At 48.9% G+C, this 24,995-nt stretch overlaps 1 protein-coding gene across 1 annotated transcript in view; it reads left to right on the top strand.

Annotated features, from left to right (window-relative positions):
• Positions 1 to 1,551: 1,551 nt before the first annotated feature.
• Neurl1 (neuralized E3 ubiquitin protein ligase 1) overlaps positions 1,552 to 24,995 on the top strand; it is a 70,115-nt gene continuing 46,671 nt past the window's right edge. Inside the window, exon 1 of the mRNA XM_074078383.1 lies at positions 1,552 to 2,199. Coding sequence (XP_073934484.1) covers positions 2,115 to 2,199 — 85 coding nt within the window. The 5' untranslated portion in view covers positions 1,552 to 2,114. The remainder of the gene's footprint in view (positions 2,200 to 24,995) is intronic.

Raw genomic sequence — 24,995 nt, 5'->3', positions numbered from 1 at the left:
CTGCCCCAAAATATGACAGTAGTCCCCAACTATTGTGCAGCTGGCCAACACATGAATACCGGTCATCCAAGAAGCTGGCGCCAGGGTCAGGGGCTGTCTTTCCCTCCATACTCCAGAGAGCATCTGTCACAGATATTTCTAGCTTGCCTGGAATCCCTGACATTTAAGGGTGTGATGCCTGGAATGGGATGGGGGTAAGGGCTGGGGAGGGGACTAAGATGAGGAAGGCTGCAATTCCCAAGGATCCTGCAGAATTCTGCTGCTGGCAGGCAGGGGGACTTATTCATTCTATAAATATTTTTTTGAGACTCTGTCATGTGCCTGCCCCAGGGCTAGGGACACTATGGTGAACATGACTGACCTGTCCCTTCCTCTCACCAAGCTTATGCTACAGTGGGAAAGGCAGAACCTAAACAAGCAGGAAAAGCCACTTTTAAACAGACCCGTACACAAGCTGTGAAGAAAGTGAAGTAGCATAATCACATGCAAGGTGACTGAGAGCAGCAGTTCTTTAGCTGGGATGGTCAGGGAAGATCACATGGAGATAAGGGGGAAGAACCTTCCAGAAAGGGATGGATGAGGTGCTCTTTGGCCCTGGCTTCATGGACTCTGGATCAGAGTTGCTGAAGGCAGATCAGGGAGCTAGAGGAGCATGAAGGCTGGTGTGTGTGTGTGTGGGGGGGGGTGGGATGGGGTGGGGGAGGACTTGGAGCATCTTCTCCCCCTTATACACTGGGAGAAAGAGATAACCCCAGATCCAGGTAGGAGAAGGACTTCCTGTTCCTGTCCTGCAGGCTTCCTGGTCACATTGCTGATGAGTTACACTGATGGAAGAGTAAACAGAAAGCCCTTTTCTTCCAGGAAGACTTTTTTGACTACCATAGACCACATTCTCCTCTTCCAAACTCTTCAGAGCTGACAGAACCACTGAGCTGGAGTGGGTTGCTCTCTGATGCTTGTTTCTGAGATCTGTTCCTCCAGATTGCCCGTGGGATGTGTCTTGTGTTTCTGGTCTTAGGCATCCAAAGGTCTTAGGCTCAGAGAGTGGTTCTGCCTGGGGCTCTTGTTCTGAGCGCTTGTTTCGTCCCCCTTCAGCTCTGAGAGCCGAGGGAGAGGTGCTGGGGTCCTTCCATCTCCATTCCTTTTCTTCAATCATCCACTCACTCCTGAGCGTTGTACCTGGACCTGGTGTTGGGGAAGCTACATCAGGCTACCTCGCATCGGGGAGTTCAATGTTCCTCTTGTTTACAAAAACGAGTTCCACTGCTTGGTGAAGGAAAAAGCCCAAGCCCTGGAACCCCAGTCTGCGCCGCTGTGGTGCCCCCGCACCGCCCAGACCTGTGGCAACCGGGAACGCGGGCGCGCCCCGGAGCCACATCTGCCGGAGCAGGAGCCCGCGTGTCACTAAGACGCTCATTCACCGGCTCAGCTGTCACCATAACAACCGGAGCCAGGGAGTCCTGGCGACGGCTGGAGCGAGGGGTGGGGACGGCGGTGGCGGGCGCGACCCGGCGGGGGCGGTGGCAGTGGCGGGAGCGCGGCGGCCGGGGAGGGGGGAGATCAACCACCGCGGGAGCGCCCCGCACGCCCTGCCCTCCACGGAGCCCCGCTCCATGCGGACCCGCCGGCGGGAGGGCGCCACGCACATCGCCGCAGCGGCTGTCCCCGCGGGCGGGGACTGAGCCTGTCGCCGAGCCGCGGAGCCACCGGACAGGCCGAGCCGCTGAGCACCCGCGCTGAGCCCTGACTCTATGGCCCCCGGGGAGCGCGCCGGAGTCACCGCGCCACCCACCACCAGCAGGAATCTCAGCGCCAGCGGGAGGAAGAGGGGAGCCCTGGGCGCCGCCGGCCCGCGGCCCCCGCCCCTGCCGCGGGGCATGGGAGGCAGGTAGCCGGCTCGCGCGAGGGCACCGCCGTGGGCAGGACCCGCCGACGATCGCGAAGCCGGGAGAGGGAGGAGAGGAGCGGCCCGCCCGCCCCCGGTCGCAGCTCCAGCAGGGCCCTCCCCTGGCGGCGCGCACCCGCGCGCGCACACACACTTGCACACCTTACCTCGGCTCCTGCCCAGCCTCGCCTGACCCCCGCCAGAGCAGAACCCCTTGGGGCCGGATGCCATGGGCAACAACTTCTCCAGCATCCCTTCTCTGCCGCGAGGAAACCCGAGCCGGGCGCCGCGGGGCCACCCCCACAACCTCAAAGGTAGGCATCGTAGGCCGAGCGTAGCTGAGGGCTGGGGCGCAGGTGGAAGGGTAGGGAGAGGTTGGGAGGGCCGGCAGATGCCACTTGTTGTGTGCATTTGTCGCATCTGGGTCTGGAGGTGGGCTAGGGTCGGGGCTGCCGGTGGTGACCGTGAAAATCTGAGAGGATGGCGTTCGCTGGGGTCTGCGCATTTCTCCCCGCCAGCACCGGGAACGTCACGGGAGTCCCCTCAGATCATGATGCTAGGCAGCGGTAGCAGGAAGAGGTGGAAGGGGCACTTGTCTGTGGATAGAGCGCCGATGGGGGCAAGTCCAGGTCCTCCAGCTGAGCTGTTCATCTGCTAGGGCTGGTGAGATCAGGTTGGAGGCACTAGTTGCATTTTCGATCAGAGAGTCTTAAAATTCAGGACTGAAGGGGCAGGAGCTGGTGGTTTACTCCTGGGGTCATTTGCGCTGTTGACTGTTTTGCATCCACTGAATCAGCTTGGTTTTGCAGTTTCACCAAAGGTCAGACATTTAGTCCGAACCCTAGGAAAGAGGGTCTGGGCGCTTTGAAGTAGAGGGACAGTTACCATTTCCCAGGAAAGCTTCTGTTCTCTATGTCTCTGGATCCCCCAGCACCTTCTGGGAGGCCCTAGGCCCAGTTCTCAGCCTTGCACCTTCCAAGGATGTCTCTGACTTTTGATAGACACTGTTTGGGTCCTTGAAGACCTTCAGACACAACTACTTTGCTTCAGGAAGCTAGCTGCATTTTCCATTATCCCTAGAACCAGCTGCACTGGTTCCTGGAGACAGGCTAATGGCTAAAAGATAGGAATGAAAGCCTTTGGGCTCACACAAAAACCACATCCTAAACACACCGCCCCCCCCCCCCCCAGGTTATGAGGACAGTTCTTTAACAGGAAGCATTGAAGTTTGACAAAGAACTTTCACAGACACCTGTTCAGTGAGCAAGAAAACTTGGGGGTAGTCAGCTGAGCCCATTTTACAGTTGAGAATGAACTCTTGTTTCAGGTTCCAAAGCCAGGAAGAGACAAAGCTAAGCCCCAGACCTTTATCTTCAGACCTGGAATTCTGTTCCCTCTCTCGCCAGGCAGTTAACCTTCAAGCCCAAGAGAGAGGAGGGGAGGTGGGACCACCATCCTGCATTCTGACTCCAGCTCCCAAGACTTCACTCCCACTTGTGTCTTCCTGGAAATTAGTATGATGATACAAGTTCAGATCCTTTTAAGACATATTCATTTACCTTTTAGTTCCACCTAGAGGAATTGACTGTAAAGAAATGGAGATGAAGGCAAATCCTTACAGTGCTAGGTGAGGATGTTTGTGTGGTGTTATGTATGTTAGAAAAACAATGTAAATGCTTAAGAATCATGGTATATCCCCTTGCTGGAATATATGCATTCTTTAAAATTATATTTCCTTCATTTTTTTTTTTTTGGTGGTCTGGGGGTTAAACTCGGGCCTATGTTTGCTAGGCAGGCACAAGCTATTTTTGAGATAAGGTCTCGATGTGTGCTGGGCTTGCCTGGGCTGCAATCTTCCTATTTAAGCTTCCCTTGTAGCCAGATGACAGGCACATACCAACATGCCCAACTTTTATTGGTTGAGATGGAGTCTTACAAACTTTTGTCCAGGACTGGCTTTGAACCTCTATCCTCCCCATCTCTGCCTCCCAAGCAGCTGGGATTATAAGCTTGAGACACTGTGCCTGGCCTTTTTTTATTTGAGACGTGGTCTCATCTGAGAAAAGAGAATTATTACTATCATTGTTATTATTATTTTCAAGACAGGGTCTCAGTATATATCCCAGGCTGGCCTTGAATGCATGGTCTTCCTGCCTCAGCCTTCCAAGTGCTGGGATCCCAGGTGTGGACCACCATGCCCAGCTTACTTCCTGCCTGGCTAAAATTATATTTTTGAAGATTGTCTGATGATTTGGGAAAATGCTCACAGCATAAGATAGGATATAAAGTTTTATGAAGCCTGGCATGTAATCCTAGCTACTTGGGAGGCATAGGTCGAAGGATCTCTGTCTGAGACTGGCCCCTGGCAAAAAAAAGTGCAAGACCCTCTCTGAAAAATAAGAAAAGCAGAAAGGGCTGGGGGCAGTGCTCAAGTGGTACAGCATCTGCCTAGCAAGCACAAGGCCCTGAGTTTAAGCCTTAGTATTACCAAGCCCCCCAAACACACACACACACACACACACACACACACACGTATGAATAAAGACTTACAATTCCAATTTGATTTATTTGCAGTACTGTGGTTTGAACTTGGGCTCTTCACCTTGAGCCACTCCACCAGCACTTTTTGTGATGGCTTTTTTTGAGATAGGGTCTCTTGAACTATTTGCCTGGAATTGGCTTTGAACCACGATCTTCCTGATTACTGTCTCCTGAGTAGCTAGGATTATAGGTGTGAGCCACTGGCACCTGGCTTTCCAATTTGTTAAAAAGAAATTATATGGATGGAAAGGAAAACAACAAAAAGAAAACAAACAAACAAAAGCCTTCAAGGAAAGTTTCAAAATGGCTATTGATGGTTTCTTCTGGGTAATGGGATCATACCCATTTTCCTTTTCTTATTTGTATTTTGTTCTTTTCTAAAATGTGTGCAATACACAGTACATTTTTATAATCAGAACTAAGCATCAGCGCTAGCATGCATAAAGACTGTTTCTGAGCACTGGAAACTGATTCCTAGTGAAGGAGGCTCCAGCCACTGCCATTCAGGTCAACCTCTTTTTTACAAGTAAGAATGAGGGAACAGGGTGGTAATTTGCCCAAATTACTTACAGGGTCAGAGGAATGACAAAGCCAGGCTCTGCCTTTCAGGGGCAGGGTTTGCTGGGAGCAGGCTAGTTGACTTGGTTGTTAGCATTCATGGACTGTCCCCCTAAAAATGTCCTGTTCCTTCCTTGACTCCATGGAGGCCGAGAGGAGGCTGTAGGGCTTGTACCTCTTTTTACCCAAAGTTTGGGATTATAGAAATTTGAGGTCTCTGTAATGAGGGTCTTTGACAGAAGGCAGGAGGGGGCAGGAGAAGTTGTCCTACCTCCCTCTTTCCATCTACTGGAGGTAGCCATGGGAATTTTGAATTTGCTCATTACTTCCAATCCTGAAATGAAAGCTAGAATGTGCCCAAGAAGAGCCAGCTGTGGTGACACACAACTGTAATCTCAGTACTAGGGAGGCTAAGGCAGGAGAATCTCAAGTTCAAGACCATCCTGGGCTACATAGCAAGTTCCTGTCTCAAAAAAAAAAAAATGTCCTCATGAACACCACCTCTTGGTGTCCTTTTCTGTTTATCCTGGGTCCTCTGATCCTCCTCAGCCTGCCTTCTAGGGACCCTAATTGAGCCAGCCATCACCTTGATTCTGTAATTGCTTAGTGTTTGCTCCAAACCCCTCTACCTACATCAGTGTTGACCAAGGTGGCTGGTCATACATGGATGGTCAGCCAGGACTCCATTGCAATTGTGTTGCTTTCGGCGTGGTGGATGTGATTCCAGCTGCCTGCCCAGCGTCTGCTGGGATCGTTTCTGTACTTGCCAGAATTCAGCTCTGACCTTAGCAGTATTCATCCAGAAATGTGCAGGGGTGGAGCCACCGGCTCTGTTTTTTCTCTCCTTCTATAATTGCAATCTCTATTGATTCCTTACCATTTTAATTAAGACAGCTGGAGGGGACCTGGTGCAATAGGGATTCTGGAACTGATTGGAGATAATAGATTAGTCTGGCTATCCAGCGGACTGGGAGGTGGGGCTTGACTTTTACCTCTTTGTGGTAAACTTGGGTCTTCTTCCTAGAGATAAGAAGACTTATCTGGGTGATCCCTACTGGGTCTGAATCCATGGGGCCTTCAGGTGTCTTGGGGGAAACCCATGTGTAACTCTGGGCTTAGGACCAATGGGCGGTGTCTGAATTGCTGTGTTCTGGGCTTGGAGGTGATGGCTCTTGACATCTCTGGGCTTTTCAGAAGGGCAAATGGGGCTACATGCTTGCATGGTTAGACTGCTGAAACCCCAGCTGTGTTGACTGAGGTCCGAGGAATCCTGTCAGGGAAGGATTGCACTGGTCACAGAAGTAGCTACAGGAATTGGGTGGCGAGGGATGTAGGGGAGTCCTGGGGTATGGGAGGAGATGAGGGCAAAGATTGGAGGGGGAATAAGTGTATATTCAGTAGGGGGTCAGGGGGAAGGGGAAGGGGTTCATGTTCATGGAGAAAGTACAGGGAATAAATTTTTCCTCCTTCCCCAGCTCTTTCTCAGGGCCTGCCTGCTCTGTGCTAAGTGTGGGGACGGGCAGCTGGGAAAGCCTTTGGGGAGGGTTACTCAGCGCAGTGGCCATGGTAGATGGGGATTGGATGGGCCACCTTCTATCTTTTCTTTTTAAAAATTTACAGTAAAATTTACATAATTTAAAATTCACCAACTTAACCATTTGAAAGTGTATAATCTAGTGGTAGTTAATGTATTTCCTATGTTGTACAAGCACTATTTCTAATTTCAGAATATTATCATCACCCCAAAAGGATAAAAGCTGCCATGCCATTACTCTCATGTCTGAATCCCTCGCAACCACAAATATACTTCCTGTCTCCATCAGTTTGCCCATTGTGAACATTTCATATCAGTGGAGTCATATAGTATTTGTCCTTTTGTGTTGGGGTGCTTTGATTTAGTATATTTTCAAGATCCATCCATAGTGTAGCATGTATCTTCTTTTTTATGGCTGAATAATATTCCATTGTTTGAACAAGCTACATTTTGTTCATGCATTCATCAGTTGATGGACATTTAGGTTGTTTCCACGTTTTGGTTATTATGAAAAATTGTGCTGTGAACATTTGTGTATAAGTTTTTGTTTGAACACCTGCTTTCAATTCTTTAGGGCATATACCTAGGTGTGGACCGCCCATCTTTTAAAAGGTAGTGGTTTTTGAATTAGCCACTTCACAAAGCCACTGATTGTAACAGCTGCAGGGAGTTCACCCCCTCCCTGCACACTCTGGTTGGGTGTGACGCCAGGCAGACACCTGGTGTTTTCAGTCTCTTTTCCATGATGGCTGAGAGTCTAGGTGGCTGAGGGAGGAAGGGAGGTGCTGCTGAGGTCAGATAAGGAGGCTTGATTCTTTGTTTCTTTTTTTTTTTTTTTTTTTGTGGTGGAAGTGGGGTTTGAACTCAGGGTTTCCCATTTGCAGAGCAGGCACTTTACTACTTGAGCTACACCTCCAGTTCATTGTGCTCTGGTTATTTTGGAGATGGTTGGGGGGGGGGTGTCTCCAGAACTATTTGCCCAAGCTGGCCTCCAGCCACAATCCCTATCTCAGCCTCCAAGTAACTAGGATTACAGGTGTGAATTGGTATAGGCCCAACTGGGGCTTTGATTCTTGAGGTGGGCCAGACCCTCTACGTCCTCCTTATCCTCTGGGGCCTAAGAGTGGGGAATGAGTCTCCTTGGATAAGGTCCTGCTGCTATTTCCCGGACCTGGGTCCTCATCCTGGATATTGCCTCAGCTGCTGTCTTAATTGGCCTGTCTGTGATCACAGAGTGACCCCTCCTAAACATTGTCTCCATTGTGCCCCTCCTCTTCCCCACACTGTGGCCACCACCATAATCAGGTATTCAAGGCTTCAATCTTCAGCCAAGTCACGAATATCTCCACGGTTCTGTCTGGGCTTCTTGCTAGGTTGTCTTGATGCTTGTAGACTAGGTGAGCTCATCCAGCTCTCTGCCCCCAGATGCAGCACACAGACCCAGGGGGCCTGGTGACCTCCTCAGCCACCCCAAGACTTTAGAGATACGGGGCGGAATCAGCCTCCTGTTGGGCCCTAAAGACCCATCCTACCTTTCCTGTCTGTTTTCAGTTTAACTTTGTCTTTGAACCATTGTTATTCATGGTCATATTATTTATGACTGTGGGTGGTTGTTGTGTGCCAAGTATTTGTATGTAGATTTTTCCCTCCTGACAATTTATCGAGGGAGGTACCATCGTCACCATTTTATAGATGGGAAAAAGGCTCAGAGAAGTTAAGTACCCTTATCCCATGTCAGTTAGAAATGGATGGAGCTGGGATTCGAACTTGGCTCCCTTAGACTTTAGAGTTCATTGTTGTAACCACTATACCTATCCTTGAGTGGATTCAGTCTTCCATTGCAGGAGAGAGACTGGCAACAATCAGGGAAAGGGAGTTTGATGACTCTTTCTTGCTGTGTCCTTAAATGACCCCTTCCTTCCTGTATACCTAAGTGTTCTTTTTTTCTTTCTTTCTTTTTTTTTGGTGGTACTGGAGCTTGGACTCAGGAACTCACACTAGGCAGACGCTCTACCACTTCAGGGAGTGTGCCAGCCCATTTTTTGCTTTAGTTATTTTTCAAGTAGGGTCTTGAGCTTTTGCCTGGGGCCAGCCTTAAACGGAGATCCTCCTACCTATGTCTTCCTGCCCTCCCATGTATCTGGGATCACAGCGCACTCCACCATGCCTGGCTTATTGATCGAGATGGGGTCTTGCTAACTTTTTGCCTGGGTTGGTCTTGAACTGTGATCTTCCCAGTCTCTGCCTCTTGAGTAGCTGTGGTTACAGATGTGAGCCACCTTACTCAGTCCTACGTTCTCTTCTTATAAGGTCACTCATCCAGTCAGATCAGGGCACCACCCTTATCACCTTATTTTTTTATTTTTGGCGATACTGGGGATTGAATTCAGGGCCTACACCTTGAGCTACTCCACCAGCCCTTTTTTGTGAAGGATGTTTTTCGAGATGGGGTCTTGCAGAACTATTTGTCTAGGCTGGCTTTGAACCATAATCCTCCTGACTTCTGCCTCCTGAGTAGCTAAGATTTATAGGCATGAGCCATCGCTGCCCAGCCTTATGGGCTTATTTAACCTTAATTACCTGCTAAAAACTTCCCTATAAATAGTCACTTTGAGGGTTTCAACATGAATTTTGGGGGGACAAACTCAATGCATAGCAGATGGCATGAACTTCCAAGGTATGCAAATTGAGGCCCAGAGCCCAAGATAGAGGCAGAATAGGCAAAACCAGAAACAGGAAGAGGAAAAGTGGGGTGGAGAGAAGGAGAACAGGAGCTGGACCCTGCAGGGAATGACTTGGTTACCTCTATCCTGGTGTGCCAGGACCAGACCCATTTCCTGTCAGTCTGTGACTACCTACCTCATTTCTGGACCTGCACATCCAGGGCTAGAGGCTGAGGGCTGCTTCTTACTGAGCTGTTTGCTTTGGCAACCCTAGGCAGGTTGCAAGTGGTCTCCTTGGTAACGCCTGGGAAGCCCGCCTCAGGGTTGGAGGGACCCAAACGGCTAGTGGTCAGTCGTGGTGGCACGGGCAGACATGGGCCAGGCCACTGAGGAGAGCTAGCCTGGAGGAGGGTCAGACTTAGGGAATAGCCTGGGCTGCCTGTTGTCATTCCCTAGAGGCCAGAGGTCGAGCCCATATGGTCTTGTGAGCCTGTCTGGCTAGACCAGAGGCACTAATGACCAGCTCAGGAGGAGGGTGGTGTGAGACCGGGTGGGGTGGGGGGACAATAGCTTGTGGATGACAGATCCAGTTCGGATTTATTAAAAGATGCTTATCAGGGATCATTACCCGGATCCTGCTGCCTGGTGAAATGAGCAGGTGCTGACGCTTGTGAGGGTAGGGCGGGGCTGAGGAGGAGGAGGAGGGAACAGGCAGGCACCTCTGGGATGTAGATGGGAGGCCTGGCTACAGTTCTGGGGTGGACAGGGCTTTGGCATGGGCTTGAGGACAGATGTTCTTCTGGGGTGAGAGGTGGGTTCCTGGGATGCTCTGATTGGGGAAGGGTAAGGTGGATAGAGGAGCCTCTTCCACATAACAAACACATGCTAGGCCTCAGCAGTGGCCCAGCTCAGCACTCCCCTAGGCAGGAGGAAATAGAGCCACACAAACTAGAGGGGGACCAGCCCCATTTGGGGACTGGCTCTCCACAAGAAAGCAGATAGATAGAAATATGACAAATGAACAAATGAAGAAAAACGAGCCAGAATAGGATAACTGCTAACACTCTAGGTGCTACAGACTGTGCTACTCTCTTTAACTCATTTAATTATTTAACTACTTGAACTATTTGATGTCGGTGGGGGCAGCAAAGGGGACAGATACACATATGAAGATATTTTAGCCATTCAACCATCAGGTACAAGATATCAGATTTCTTTACTCAAGTAAAAGTCAATGTTTTTAGCAAGAGCAGCTTCAAGTTTCATCAGAGTAACTAGGCAGCTATTATCATAACCCACATGTCAGAGGTGCTATCTGCAGCAAGGCCAATGGGAAGCTAACGTATTACCCAGCTACATGACCTCCAAATTAGAGATTTTTTTAAGTTCATTAAGAGCAAGTGAAGCTAGTGGGCTTATTTATTTATTTATTTTTAAGTAACACAGAGACTTATTATGAAGGGACTGTGATTCTGATCTGACAGATTGTCTGACATGGGAATTGACTCTGGGGAGGTGGATTTACCAAGGGCATTTTATGGGATGAAGTTTTTCCTCAGTAACAAATTGTCATTTGTGTAGCAATCTTGAATCTCACTAGTTGTAGCTGTTTTAGTCATTAGAGGCTCCTAGCCTGTAAACATTCTGGCTTTGTGGCCTAATCTGGTAGTGTTTTTGTTTCTTTGGCGCTGGGGTTTGAACTCAGGGCTCCGTGATTCCTATGCAGGTCCCTAGCCACCCACACATCATTGTGACATTCAGTTGAGAACACTGAGCTGCAGGTAGAGGACTGTAACGAGGGGTGTTCCTGGGACCTTATGCTGGAGGACAGAGTTTAGGATGGGCTTGGAGCTGCTGCCAAGTATGGAGGGGCTGAGCCCCGGCTAAGGGCATCCAGGCCTCCTGACCAAGGAACTTTTGGCAGGAAACCATTCAGTAGCTGCCCACATTTGCCCACTACTGTCCATGGACGTGAATTGCTGGCCACAGAGGTCATGTGCAGGGAGCAGGCAGGAAGACAGAAGGGAGGACCCTTCTTGGGGAAGATGGGAGGGAAGATGTCTGCTGGCTTATCTGATGTTCTTTGGCCCTGTTGCCCCTGAATGCTATCCTGGCTGCTCCAGAGGCCAGGGTAGTGACAGAAAAGGGGGAACATTGCCAGAGGAGGGTGCTATGACTGGGCAGAGGCAGTTCCACACGCTCCTGCCTGTCCCCTTTGTCCTTCCATGTGGTTGGCCCAGCTCTGTGTGCCCTCTGCTGAGAGGCTGCTGTCCTCCAGGGGATCACTTTCTAGAGTGTGCCAGAGTGGGGTGTCCAGGTGCCCCTGGGAGGGAAATGGGGGGCACTTGCCCCAGAGTAGAGGGAAGCTGCAAGGAGGTCCTAGCTTCTCTTTGTATGTTGTGCGTTCTCTGAGCTGGCGGGGAGAGTGGGGAGGTGAGCGCTGCATGCATCCTTCCTGAGGGACAGATCTGGTAGGTGCTTGGGCATGTGGGGCCAGTGGAAGGACCTGGCCACTGCCTACAAACAGCAGAACCCAAAGGAATTGCAGACTGTTTCGTTCTACCTCCTTTCTCAAGTCCTCTGAGCCCCAGAGAGGGGAAGTGACTTGCCCAAGGTCATACAGCTGGGTTGGACCAGGTGGTGACAAGTCCATGAGGCGCTAAACTTGGAGGGAGATGCTTAGGAGCTGACAGAAGCTGACTCCAGAGGACCCCACCCTCCCACTGAGGCAGACAGGCATGGGCCTCAGCTCCCCAGTGGATGCTTGCCTGTTTGGAGTGTGGTGTCAGAGCGCACTCTGAAGGATGCCCTAGAAAGCCCTCAAGGCTAGGGGAGCCAGGATGAGGCCACTATGGTCTTCTAGGTGAGAAGAAAGGTGTGACTTTGCCAAGGGTGGTGGTGGGGAATGAACAGGAGGTAAGTACAGTTGGTCCTCTGTGTCCATGGGTCAAAAATATTCTCTAAGAACTGGGCATGGTGGCTCATACCTATAATCCCAGCTACTTGGGAGACAAAGATCTACAGGATAGCAGTTCAAGGCCAGCCTGGGCATAAAGTTAGTGAGACCGCCCCCTTTCAATATATAAGTGGGGTATGATGGAATATGCTTGTAATCCCAGCTACTTGGCATAGCTAAGAGGATTGTGGTCTGAGGTAAATCCCAGGCAAAAACAAGAAGCCCTGTCTGAAAAATAAAGCAAAGCATAGCTGGGAATGTGGCTTGAGTAGTAGAGCACATGCCTAGCAAGCTTGAGACCCTAAGTTCAAAACCCTAGTACTGCCCCAAAAAATATTCAAAGAGAAAAATTACATCTGTATTGAACATGTACGTACATTTTTCTTGTCCTTATTCCCTTCGGGAATGAACCGAAGACCACAACCCTAGCCCCCCCCTGCTTTTTTTTTTTCGGTATTGGAATTTGAACCATGCAGCATAACAAGTACTTACGTAGTGTTTATATGGTATTAGATGTCCTAAGTAACATAGCCAATGACTTAAAAGTATATGAGAGAATGCGTGTCAGTTATAAGTAAAGAACATGCCATTTTATATAAGGTGACTTGAGCATACCTGGAGTTTGGTGTCCTCAGAGGACCTGTCCTGGGACCAACCTCAGTGGATACTGAGGGACAGCTGTAGACCCATTTGGGATATAGTTGTGAAGGTGGACTTGAAGATTTGGAGGGGGACCCAGAAGAGGGAGCAATATAGGAGCTGGCTGCTTGTGTATCTGTGACTGGGAAGCCTGATGTCAGGGCAGTGGTCAGTGAGACACCCAGGGCTTTGTGGGAGGTCATGTAAATGATGCGTGTGCAGCCTGGAGAGCTGTGTTCTTGGCAAGAGTGTGAGGTGTGAGAGCCAGCTGAGCAGGTTCAGTAGTTCTGAGTGTGGGCTCCATCCCTCCCCTCAGTAACCATCAATTATTACTGTGCCCTTCAGTCACGTGTGGCTCCCTGGAGGGCAGAGGCAGGGCCCTAGCACCCGTAGTGTGAAGTGCGCCTGTACTCTCCGTGGCGCTGAAGCCTGAGGCCTTCAGTTCTAACCTGGCAAGGCTGTCTTTGATAGCCGCCGCCTCCCCGTGGGGCCAGTTCCCAGCCATAGACACACAGTCATAAAAGGTGACCATAAATCAACCAGGACAGGCCAAGGGCTTCTCTGACTTTCCCAGAGTGGAGATCAAAGCCTGGGCCAGATCCCCACCCTGGGGCTCAGTACTTATTAAATTATTAAACAATCAAGGGAGGCAGAAGCAAGAGGGACTGGCTGGCCAGCCCTGCAGTGAAACAGAACGGAGGCAGGTGGGGAGCAGGGGAGGAGAGAGTAAGGTCGAGAGAAAGGCCACTGGCCTCTGCCCTGGACTGGAGCCTTCCACAGGGCCAGCTCCTTTGCTTTGAATAGCACTTCACTGTTGAGGAGTCACGCCCCATTTTACAGGGGACATGCTGAAGTCCACATTGTCCCAAAGTCTAAACTCCCCAAGTTTCTTCTCCCATGGTACTAGGGAATGAACCGAAGACCACAACCCTAGCCCCCCCCTGCTTTTTTTTTTTCGGTATTGGAATTTGAACTCAGGGCCTACACCTTCAGCTACTCTATGAGCCCTTTACTGTGATGGGTTTTTTCCAGATAGGGTCTTGTGAACTATTTTCACAAGCCAGCCTGGGCTGTCTTCGAGATCCTTCTGTCTCTGCCAGCTGAGTACCTGGGATTACAGATGAACACCACTATGCCCAGTCTGAACTCTCAAGTCTTGTTTCAGGCCCTTTCTGGGCCCATTTGTATCAGCATTAAGAGGGAACTTCTTTTTTTTCCCCTCACCTTCAGGGTATAGTCCCAGCTTCTAGGACCAAAAGTAGAGCTGGGACCAGTACAAAGCACATTCCTGCCCGGGGTCGACACTGTAACCCCCCACCCTCACCCCCGGCCTCCCCACCACCGCACGAAACCTCCTCTTGTGAGGTGCAGAGGCTGGGACTGGAGGGTTTGGGGGCTGAGGCCAGTCAGATGCCTAGCCTCTGCTGTGGAGCCAAGGAGATGAAGGAGGTGACAAGGATAGGCTACAAGTGACCATGATGCCACCTACACAGAAGCCTCTGCATTAGAAGGCAGCCCTCCTAGAAACTAGGGTTCTGCTTGCCTGAGGGCGTCCTGTCTCCTGCACTGTAAAATGTGAAGAAAACGGTTTTTAGGGAGCTTGGGTTTTCTCCTCTGAGCCCCAAGTTGAGGTTGTATTAAAGAAAATGCACAAGAACAGTTGGTTGGCTTAGTTATTGTGAAGCCAACTCCCCAAAACTCAGGGCTTGTTCTGAAAGGAGAGGCCTCCTGGGCCTGAGACTCTGGTTTGGGGTAAAGGTGCCATTTCTGTAGGCAGAGTCTGGGTTGGTGTTGAGGTTGCTGGTTTGGGGTCTGGGTTCCGTGCTGGGTGAGGGTTCCAATCCTGGAGGGCAATTTCCTGTGTCAGGGTCCAGGGCCAGGAAGACACTTGAGCCTTAAGTCTGTGGTCAAAGTCCGTGTGGTCTCAGTTGTCTAGCACTGGGCTGAGACCCCCTTCCTGGGGTTGGGGTTTTATTATCAAGGCAGAGGTCTGATGCCTTGGGGGGAGGGGAAGACCTTTCTCTTCTGGAGGAGACTTTCTGTAGCCATTAGCAGCTAAAGGGGCCAGGAGAGAGACTCGGGGCTGACTCTTAGTCCTTGCTTGGCTGTAAGACTCAGAAGCTCTAGTTGTCTGTGTGCCGGCTTTAGCCAGATAGCAAGGCTGACTTGCGAGGCACCATCCACGCTCACTTGAGCCTCCAAATGACACTGATGGTGGACTCTGTAGGCACCAACAGCCATTGCTCTGTGAGTCAAATCTGTGGTGACAGCACTCAAGCGGCCCCAGGCACTGCCAGCTTGGTCCAATTAGTGCCAATTGGATCTTAATTTGTGCTGAGTGGCCCCTGGGGAGAGACAGTGCTTGGTGAGTGGGTTAATGGTTGGGCCGAAAGCCTCCCCCATAGTGGCCGGCTCTCTTTCCACACAGGCAGTGGGGGAAGACAGGTTGTAAGCTGCAATCTGAATGGGCCAGGCTATCTTCCTTGGGCTCTACTGAGACAGAGGAGTGTGTTCTTGCCATGGCTGTGTGTTAGTACTCGATGAGGAACATTGATGTCTACATTGGGTCACTGCCTCCTCCCCCTCTCCACAGCCTTCAATGTGGATCCCACTCTCTGTCCTGGCCCCTCAGTGTGTGTGTGGGGGGGGGGAGGGGAACTGGGGTTTTAACTTAGGGTCTACTATACCTTGAGCCACTCTACCAGATGGGTTTTTTTGAGATAGGGTCTTTCAAAGTATTTGCCTGGGCTGGCTTTGAACCACGATCCTCCTGGTCTCTGCCTCTTGAGTATCCAGGATTACAGGCATCAGCCACGGTGCCCATCTGGGCCCTCAGCTTTATGAAGCTCCTGGCCTCTTCTCTCTTAGGTCTTGCTCAAGAGCGCCTAGAACTTCCTCAGGCTGCTGGCCTTGACCTTATTTCCTGGATGTCTCCTGGGTACCCTCTCTGTTCCCCATGCCCACTTGCCAGGGGGTCTCAAGAGGGGAGCTCCTGACTCACAGCCTCCTAGCCTCCACTCATCCATCACAGAGGGCCTTCTTTGTTCTACCCAGCTGGGAGACAGTAGTGTGGGGGAGCATTTTTCAACTCTGGGAGAATATTTTTCCTGTTGGAGAAGAACTCTTGCAGGATGAAGCCCCTTCCCTGTGGCCAGATGCCCAGGGCATCTGAGGAGAGGGACAGTGCTCTCTGCCAGCAAGTCTGACCAAGGACATGGGGTGGCTCTGTCTGACTCTGCAGAGACCCCTGAGCCCCTTTTGGGCCTCCCCCAAGGAGTCTGAGAGGCTGAGAGGCCTGGGGTCCAGCTGGGCTGTGAAAACCCAACCCAGATGTTGACCTGTAAAGCAGCCCACAAGGCCTCTGGAGCACACAGGGGTTGGGGAAACTTCCAGGCAGTCATGCCAGGACTCTAAGGAGGGAAAAAGAAGACAGGTGGTTAGAATGTGCCATGGTTGAGGCACAGGTCCAGAGATTGGCTTGGTCTTGTTGCATGTGCCACCTTAGCAAGAGGCTTCAACTCCATGATCTGGTTTCTTCTTTGAGAGAATGTCTAATTATAAAAGCATGGTCAGTCTTAGCTATTGTCATCATAGGCGCAAGTCTCAGGTCTTGGCTCAAACATCACCTCCTCTGGAAGCTGTCTCTAATCAGTGGGCTAGGTTAGATGGCCTCTGTGTCTCTCCCTCCATTGTTCTGTGGTCCCCATCCACACACCGATCATATTGGTGGTCAGGGCCTGTTTGCTTGTGGGTGACTTTTCCTGTCTCTTTTGCTGACTGTTGGTTGCCACCACGAATGCCTGGCATGTGTAGTAGGCACTTGACAAATATTTTGAAGTGAATGCAAGAATGGGCTGATGGGAATTCAAACTTTCCTTCCACGGATCCTTCAGGGCTGCCACAGTGCTCCTCTGACTCCTTCCTCCTACTTTCTTCCACCTCCTCCTCCACTTCCTCCCTGCTTTGCTTCTGTTGAGATCAGCCCCTTGTCCTGCTGCCCTCAGCAAGCACCCTGGAACTGTGGACCTCTCGGGGGCCCTGGGGCTTTGGGAGCATGGGCCTCTCCCGTGCCACAGTGCTCCAGAGACAAACATGCGCTTTTTCATTTTTAGTGCTTAATACTGGGAACGTGAAGGTCTGTTTAGTCTTGTCCAGCTAACATAAACCAGCCAGAACTGGGCCGTGGCGGGAACTCTGCTGTAGGTTCCCTTATTTGGAATAAAATTCATTGTTTTTCACTGGGAGGCACTGGGAACTTTGAGGAGGCCTAGCTGGGCCTCTCCCCATGATATAGCCTGAGTGGCCCTTCCAAGGGTCATCAAGGTGTCTGTGCCACAGAGACTGGTCCTGGGACATCTCTGCCCCTGCCAGGTTCACAAGCTGGGAACAGCCTTGATCCATGCCCAGTGCCTCAGAGATAGAGAATGCCTGGGCTTGTGTCACCCAACCTTGCTCCTTCAGCGAGGAGAAACTGAGGCATAGAGAGGAAAAGGGTCCTGCCTACACTCACAGAGTAGATTGAAGCAAGTGGAGGTCTAGAAGCCAGGGCTCCTGGTCCCTTGGTTGTCAGGCCTCTGTGCCATGGACCAGGGCACTTCTAACCCAGGCACTGGTCGGGGTGAGGGATGAGTGTAGATGATTCTGGCAGGAAGTGGCTTGCAGCCTGAGACTCCTCCAAGCTGAGGGAGCCAGGGGAGGATATAGGGAAAAGAGGAAAGAGGTGTGAGAGGAAAGGGAGAGGCAGCTGGGAGCCCAAGAGAGCTGGGATTAGCCCTGACTCTGCTGTGCTACTATGGCTTTGGCCTTGGTCTTCTGGCCTGTCCTGGAGGCTCAATCTTTTCTTGACCATCACCCAGGATTTGTCATGGATGAATTGGGGTCCCAGAGTGTTTCTTAGCTCTGTGTGAGCTAGCTTAGTAGGTAGGCCACTGTCCCTGTCTGTGCCCAGGTTTCTCTTCCTTGTCAAGAGGGGTGTGGACTCTCCATAAGGTCTCTGCTATCTGATTTTCTTTAGCCAAGGTTAGCTCGTGCTGCCCCGGTCTTGGCCATCTGCCCTTGGGCATCCCCTTCCTCTGGAACCCTGAGTCTATAGGTTCAGGCCCCTCAGACCCAGAAGTCTGTCTGGGAGATTCTTCCTGTTCAGACTCTCAAGAGGGTGGAACTGTGGGTTTAAGAGTGTCAACAGGTACTCTTGTGAGGGCATGCGTTATAGAGGCAGAGCCTGGATCTACATCTTGACTAAGCTGCTTACCCATTTGGGGTAGACACTTCAAAACTGGGGCTCTGTTTCCCCCGCTCTGTAGAGGGAGCAGTGCACGTGGCTTTCTGCTAGGATGACAAGAACTCATCTACAAAATAGATGGACAAGAAACAGGCCAGCATGGTGGCCCCTGCCCCCATTCCCCACCTGCAAGCCAGGGTTGTGGCTGCTTGGTGCTCAGCCAACTCTTATTCCCAGGCCAGCTGGGGCTCTCTCTGGCCCTGCTCCAGCTCAGCCCCAACTTGAGAAACAGAAAGTAGATGTTCTTTGTAGAGGAAGCACTCTGTTTCCTATCCTTTGAAAAGAGCTTCTCATTTACCCACTTGCTCTTTTCACAGAGAAAGCACAGCTGGATGGAGGGAGCTATAACTGACTAGTGTAGGACTGGAAAAAGAGAGCTATGTCAGAAAGTGCAGGCCTGGGATGTCCTAACTAGAAGGGCCTGGTGTGGGGAAATGAGGGCAGGACACATTGCTTGGTTTACTATGAAAATTCCATTCATTGCTCCTCTGCAGTAACATTAGTGCTGCAATCCAAGGCTGTTTATAAAGATACAGTAATCTTTCACTTCTAGGAGGTCAGTAAGACACTCATTTACAAAAGAGGTCTTGTTGCCAAGAGCAAACCACCATCTAGTGAGACATGGGACTCAGTGGTAACAGTGAAAGAGGGTGATGCAAGGGGAAGCACCCACGCTAGCTCTGGGCATCTCTGGGCAGTGGGAAAGTCCAGATTCGCTTTTTGGAAAGAATACTGTTGCTGTGCTGTGAAAAATGCATTTAAGATGGACAAGATGGGAGATGGAATGGAATTGTCTAGGAGACAGATCCCAAGTCTAAAGAGGTATGTTTGGCAGCGCTGGTGAATGAATGGTGCGAGTGAGGAGGAAGTGAAGGGATCCAAGATGGCACCCAGGCTTTTAGGTGGCAGAAGAGGAGAGTTTCAGGGGAAAATGGGGGGATGGGTTTTGGTTGGGGTGTGTCAGAGGAATCCCAAAACATGCTGGGGGAAATGTTGGGTCAATAGCTCAACTTGAAGTTGAGCGAAGCTTGAAGTTCAAGGGAGAGGTTGGAGCTAGAATGTTTGCCAGCAGTGGGGGTGTCACTCAAACTGGGAGAAAACAAGTATCACAGAGTGGACAGAATGGGACAATGAAGAGAGGTACAAGGAGGACAGGGAAAGGACAGAGGGCCAGAGAGCAAGAGAGACCCAAGGGGCAGAGGCAGGCCTGGAAAAGACAGTGATTCTCAGACTTCAGTGGACCTACAGATTGTGTGGGGAGTTTATAAAAATGCAGATTCCTCTTCAAAGGACCCTGAATACCCAAAGCAATTCTGGAAAATAACGAAGAGGACTCGCAATTCCTGATTTTAAAACTTATTACAAAACTTATAGTAGTCACAGCAGATGGTACTGGAATAAAGATAGACATACAGACCAATGCAACAGAATAAGGGTGCCAAGACAATTCAGTGGGGGAAAGATAGTTTTTTCAATAAATGTGCTGAAACACAGCAAAAGAATGAATTTGGACCCTTACCTAATACCATATACAAACATTAATTCAAAATGGATTCATAAGCTAAACGTAGGACCTGAATCTATAAAACTCTCAGACAAAAACATAGGGAAAAGCTCCATGACATTGGAGTTGGCGACAATTTCTTGGATATGGCACCCCAGGAACAGATAACAAAAGAAAAAAATAGAGAAATTAGACTTCATGAAAATTTGGAATATTCATCAAGAAATAGTATCAAACACATGTAGTCCAAGCTACTTGTAAACTGAGGAAGAGCACTTGAGTCCACAAGTGTGGTACCAGCCTGAGCAATGTGGGAAGACTGTCTCAAAACACAAAAAAAAACCCCAAAAAACTAAAAACCCAGTGTCAGCAGTGTAAAAAGCAACTCACAGAACAGGAGGAATATTTGCAAATCATGAGTCTAATAAGGGTTTATATCTAGAATATATAGAGAACTCCCAAAGCTGAAAAAAATAATGATGTGATTGAAAAATGGGCAAACAACTCAAAGTAGATAGATGAATAACCAGGAAGCATATGAAAAGACGCTGTCAATTATCATTAGGGAAATGCAAACTGAAAGTATAGGAGTCCATCTAACACCTATTAGGATGACTCCTGTTAGAAAAACAGAAAATAACAAGTGCTGGCAGAGAAATTGGAACTTTTGTGAACATTTGTGACAATGTAAATGGCATAACTTCTGTGGAAAACAATATGACAAGTCTTTAAAGAATTAACAACAGATTTTTTCCCATGATTCCACCATTCCATTTCTGGGAATGTGTAAAAGAACTGAAAGTCGGGTCTTGAAGAGATATCTGTACACCCATGTTCATAACAGCACTATCCTTGTAGCTAAAACACAGACGCAAACCAAGTGGCCATCGATGGATGACTGCATGAACAAAATGTGTATCTACTTATAATGGACGCTACTTAGCCTTTAAAAGGAAGGGAATTTTAATATATGTCATAGTATAAAAGAATCTTGGAGACATTATACTAAGTAAAATAAGCCAATCACATATCACACACACTCACACACATATATACACATATACACACAAATATGATGTTTTTCTCTTTTTGTCAGTGATGGGAATCGAACCCTGAGCCTTATAAATGCTAGGCAAGTGCTCTACCACTGAGTTACACCCTCAGCCCCCCAAATGCTCTTTGATTCCATACATGAGGTACCTAGAGTAGTAAAATTGGTACAGACAGAAAATGGACTGGTTGTTGCCAGAGGCTGGGAGAAGGGAATGGGGAGTTAGTGTTTAATGGGTGCAGAGTTTCAGGGTTTTGTTTTGTTTCTTTTTTTTTGGCAGTACTGGGGCTTGAACTCAGGGCCTTCACCTTGAGCCACTCTACCAGCCCTATTTTTGTGAAGGGTTTTTTGAGATTAAGGTCTTGTGAATTATTTGCCCGGGCTGGGTTTGAATCGAATTGATCTCTGCCTCCTGAGTAGCTAAGATTACAGGTATGAGCCACCAGAACCTGGCTAGAATTTCAGTTTTGTGAGATGAAAAGAGTTCCTGGAGAGAGATGGAGGTGATGGTTGCACGGGAACATAAATGTACTTAGTGACATTAAGTATTAACAGTACATAATATGATTATGATAGCAAATTTTATGTGATGTGTGCTTTACACCATAAAACATTTGGAAAAAATGCAGAGTCCTAGGGCCTACCTCTAGGCAATATGCCTTAGTAAGCCTGGGAGTGGGCTCCTGGGATCTGTTTTTTAAAATAAAAATCTCAGGTGACTTTGGTGCAGGGGATCCATGGGCACCCATCAATTACAAGAGGTTTCTATTTCCTATATGTATATGAAGCCCCTCAACCAAAGTCCTTCACCTTCATCTCCTCCTTTTACCTGCCCCTCCCACAAGTGCCCTCCCACTGTACCTATTTTATAGTCCTGTCTTTCACTATTAGTTCCAATGTCGATGTTCAAGGGGGTTTCTCCATGTATCCCAGCTGTGAATATGCTTTATTGTGGTACTCTCCCTTACTCCTTCTTTCCCTCCCCTTATTATTCAGCAGCTTTCAGTGCATATCGTTGTGTCCTCTACCTGCACAGGTGTAATGCATTTCAATCTTGTTGCCTCTCTGTCATTCTCTTTTCCTTTCCCTCCTCCCCCAAGTTGCACCGTGTAGTTCTACTCTTACCAACACATTCTACCTATAGATGACACTTCTTTTCTTGAGATTTGTCAACACTTCCAGCTATGTCTCCTTGATGTCCTACCAGGTCAGGGGGCTGTTTCCTCTCGTGGGAAGCTTTGCTCCATGAAGAGTTGATTTCATAGTCTGAAATTCAAGAAAGCTTATTGCTGAAAGCAGTGGGGGCGCTTTGCAGGGTCTCTCCTTGCTGGCTGCCCACACAGTTTCAAGATGGGGGGAGTGGGCTGAGTAAACGATGGTATCTCCACACACAGAATTACTTTGAAGCTTTTAACATTAAGAGGTAGAGAAAAATGTCTATCATATTGTTAAGAGAAAAGAGCAAATTGTGTAGCAGTATGTATAGTGTGAATGAATTTGTATTTAAAACATTATATTTTTCCTTCATCTTTTTTTCTCTTCTTCCCTCCCTCCCTCTTTCTCTTCATTTATGTCTTTCAACTCACTTTTATCCAGGGCCTAGTGTGGGCCAAGCACTGTCCCAGGCTCTAGGATACAGCAGTGGACACATTCTCTGTGCCATAGACTTATGCTCTTATGAGAAGGGACAGATTAAAAAAAGGGGGGAGCATATGGGATGTCAGATGGTGATGCATCCTATGGAGAGGAAGAAGTCATGGGGGCATGGCTAGTGATTATGGGTGGGGCCTGAGGGTGTTACACTTTTAAATAGCTTAGCCAGAGAAGGCCTGAGGACATCTGAGGAGAGATGTGCAGAAAGCTAGAGGAACTCTGTGGTTCCATACCTTGATACCTATCTGTGCATGTACTCATCACCTGTCCTATTTACTTTGTATAAACACAGGCCAAGGCTGAGCGGTGGCCCACCCGTCTGTTGCCAGGGGCTCCCTCTGGGGGATAGATGGGATGGAGTGGCATGTGGGAATGGGATGCTTTCATTTTTTATTCCATACAAATTGGTAGTTTTCTTTCTTTGGTTTTAGTAATAAACACACATTGTTTTTGCCAATTTTGTTTGTATTTTAAAAAATGAACTTTTATTATAGCCTTGTGCTCTCCAAAGACATTGTGGTCTACAGAGTCAGCTCCCTGTTTTGACCAGCTGTCCTGAGGAATAAATGAGGTATCTGAATAGGGCCAGTGGTTGTGCCTCCTACTTTAAAAAGGCTAAATTGAGTTGTGTGTGGTGGTATGTGCCTGAAATCCCAGTTACTTGGGAGACAGAGGCAGAAGATTGCAGTTTGAGGCCAGCCCAAGCAAAGTTAGCAAGACCCGTCTCAAACCCAAAATGCAAACAAAAGAGCTGGGAATGCAGCTCAAGTGGTAGAGCACCTGGCAGCCTGAGGGGCCCTGGGTTCAATCTCTGTTACCACCAAAAAAAGAGAAGCTTTTCTTCTCTCATTCTGTCCCTCAGGGCTCTGTGCTCGGTGTCCAGATGCATGTACTACACTCACAGATGGTATTCTCTTAAGTCCCTAGGAGTTGGTGCTGTGGTTCTGCTACTCACACCCCTGAGTATGGGTCTGGCTCCCCTTCATAAGATGAAGAAACCCTAAGGACTTACCCAGAGGATCCCAAATCCCCTTGAGCCTATGTGTGGTTTTGGGCTCCTCTCCTGGACATCATGCTCCACCCTCACCTTCATTTTGTCACCATGTTAAATTCTGTCATAACCAGCAAAAACTGCCTTAAAAGCAGTTGATGGGCTGGGCATGGTGGGGGCACACCTATAACCCAGGTACTCTGGGATCAGAAGCGATCTGAACAAAAGCTTCGTTGGTTGACAAGGTGAAAAGTTACCTTGGGAGCAGTATAAAGTGATACAAACAGTACTGAAATATTTTAGCCCAAACATACAAATTTACACTTATTAGTAAGCCTTTGATGCAGAGCCAAGATCTCCTGGTTGGAACTCCCCTGGGTGGCTCTTGTAGAAACTTCCCCACATGTCATTTGGGCTTTTCTTTTTGGCAATACTGGAGTTTGAACTCAGGGCCTTGCTATGCAGACACTCTTCTACTTGAGCCACACCCCAACCCCTTTATTTAAATTTTATTTTTAAGGTAGGGTCTTACTAACTTTGCCCGGGCTGGCCTTGAACTCAAGATCCTCCTGCTTCTACCTCCCAAGTAGCCAGGATTACAAGCATGTACCATCATGCCTGGCTTCTCCTTATCCTCCACATCCTTGGTTGAGGGATTTGCTTCCAGATCAGATGTGGTGACAGTGGTTCCACCCATGAGTCTCCCACAGCAATGGCCTTGAGTGGGCAGAACACTCTGGGGCTTACAAATTGCCTCCCTTCCCCACAATACCACACCACGGCTGCAGGGACTTCTGCTACACCTCTGGTCATGCCACATCAGGATCTTAACCACGTTGTAAGTGTACAAGTCAGTGGGGTTAAGTACAGGTGTTTTGCATCCATTTCCAAAGCCTTTTCCATTTTCCCAAACTGAAATTCTATAACCAACAATAACTCCGCTTTCTACCGCCATCGGTCCTGTCTCCAGGAGTTTGTCTACTTGAGATAGCTCAGATAAATGGAATTGCAGAGTTTTGTCCTTCTGGGACTCATTTTGATGTCTCCAAGGTTCATGGGTCAGAATTTCCTTCCTTTTGTAGGCTGAGCGATCTGCTGTCATATACACCACATTTTGCTTCTCTTTCCATTAGTGGACTCCTGAGTTGCTTCCACAGTGTACCTACTGCTCTGAACAGGGTGTGCAGATAGCTGTTTGAGTTCCTGCTTTTGGTTCTTTTGTGTTTGCTTGGAGAAGTAGAATTGTTGGATCATATGACAATTCTATTTTTAATTTTTTGAGGAACTGATTCAATTTAGTTTTTATAGAAACAACAATTTTCTTGCCCTTCCTCCTCCTCTCACAGTCACATTTTAAATACAGCATATTAAAGTATAAATGACATACGATGTATGGCATACATTTACATGTACAGTTTGATGTGTTTTGACAGGTGTATATACCTGTGAAGTCATCAGCACCATCAAGATAGGGGACATCTCTGTCACCCTCAGAAGTTTCCTTGTACCTTTAGCGATCCTCTCTCCTACTCCTCCTTGTTCCCTTCTCCATACTCAAGTTACCACCTATCTGCTTCCTTTTTCTTTCTTTTTGTAGTACTGGGGCTTGAACTCAGGGCCTTCACCTTGAGCCACTCCTCCAGCCCTATTTTTCTGAAGGTTTTTTTCAAGATAAGGTCTCTGGAACTATTTGCCAGGGCAGGCTTCCAACTGTGATCCTCCTGATCTTTGCCTCCTGA

Source organism: Castor canadensis, chromosome 7 (genome assembly GCF_047511655.1).
Source record: "Castor canadensis chromosome 7, mCasCan1.hap1v2, whole genome shotgun sequence".
NCBI classification, from domain to species: Eukaryota; Metazoa; Chordata; class Mammalia; order Rodentia; family Castoridae; genus Castor; species Castor canadensis.
Note: the sequence above shows the minus strand (reverse complement) of the source record. Positions and strands in the feature narration are given on the sequence as shown.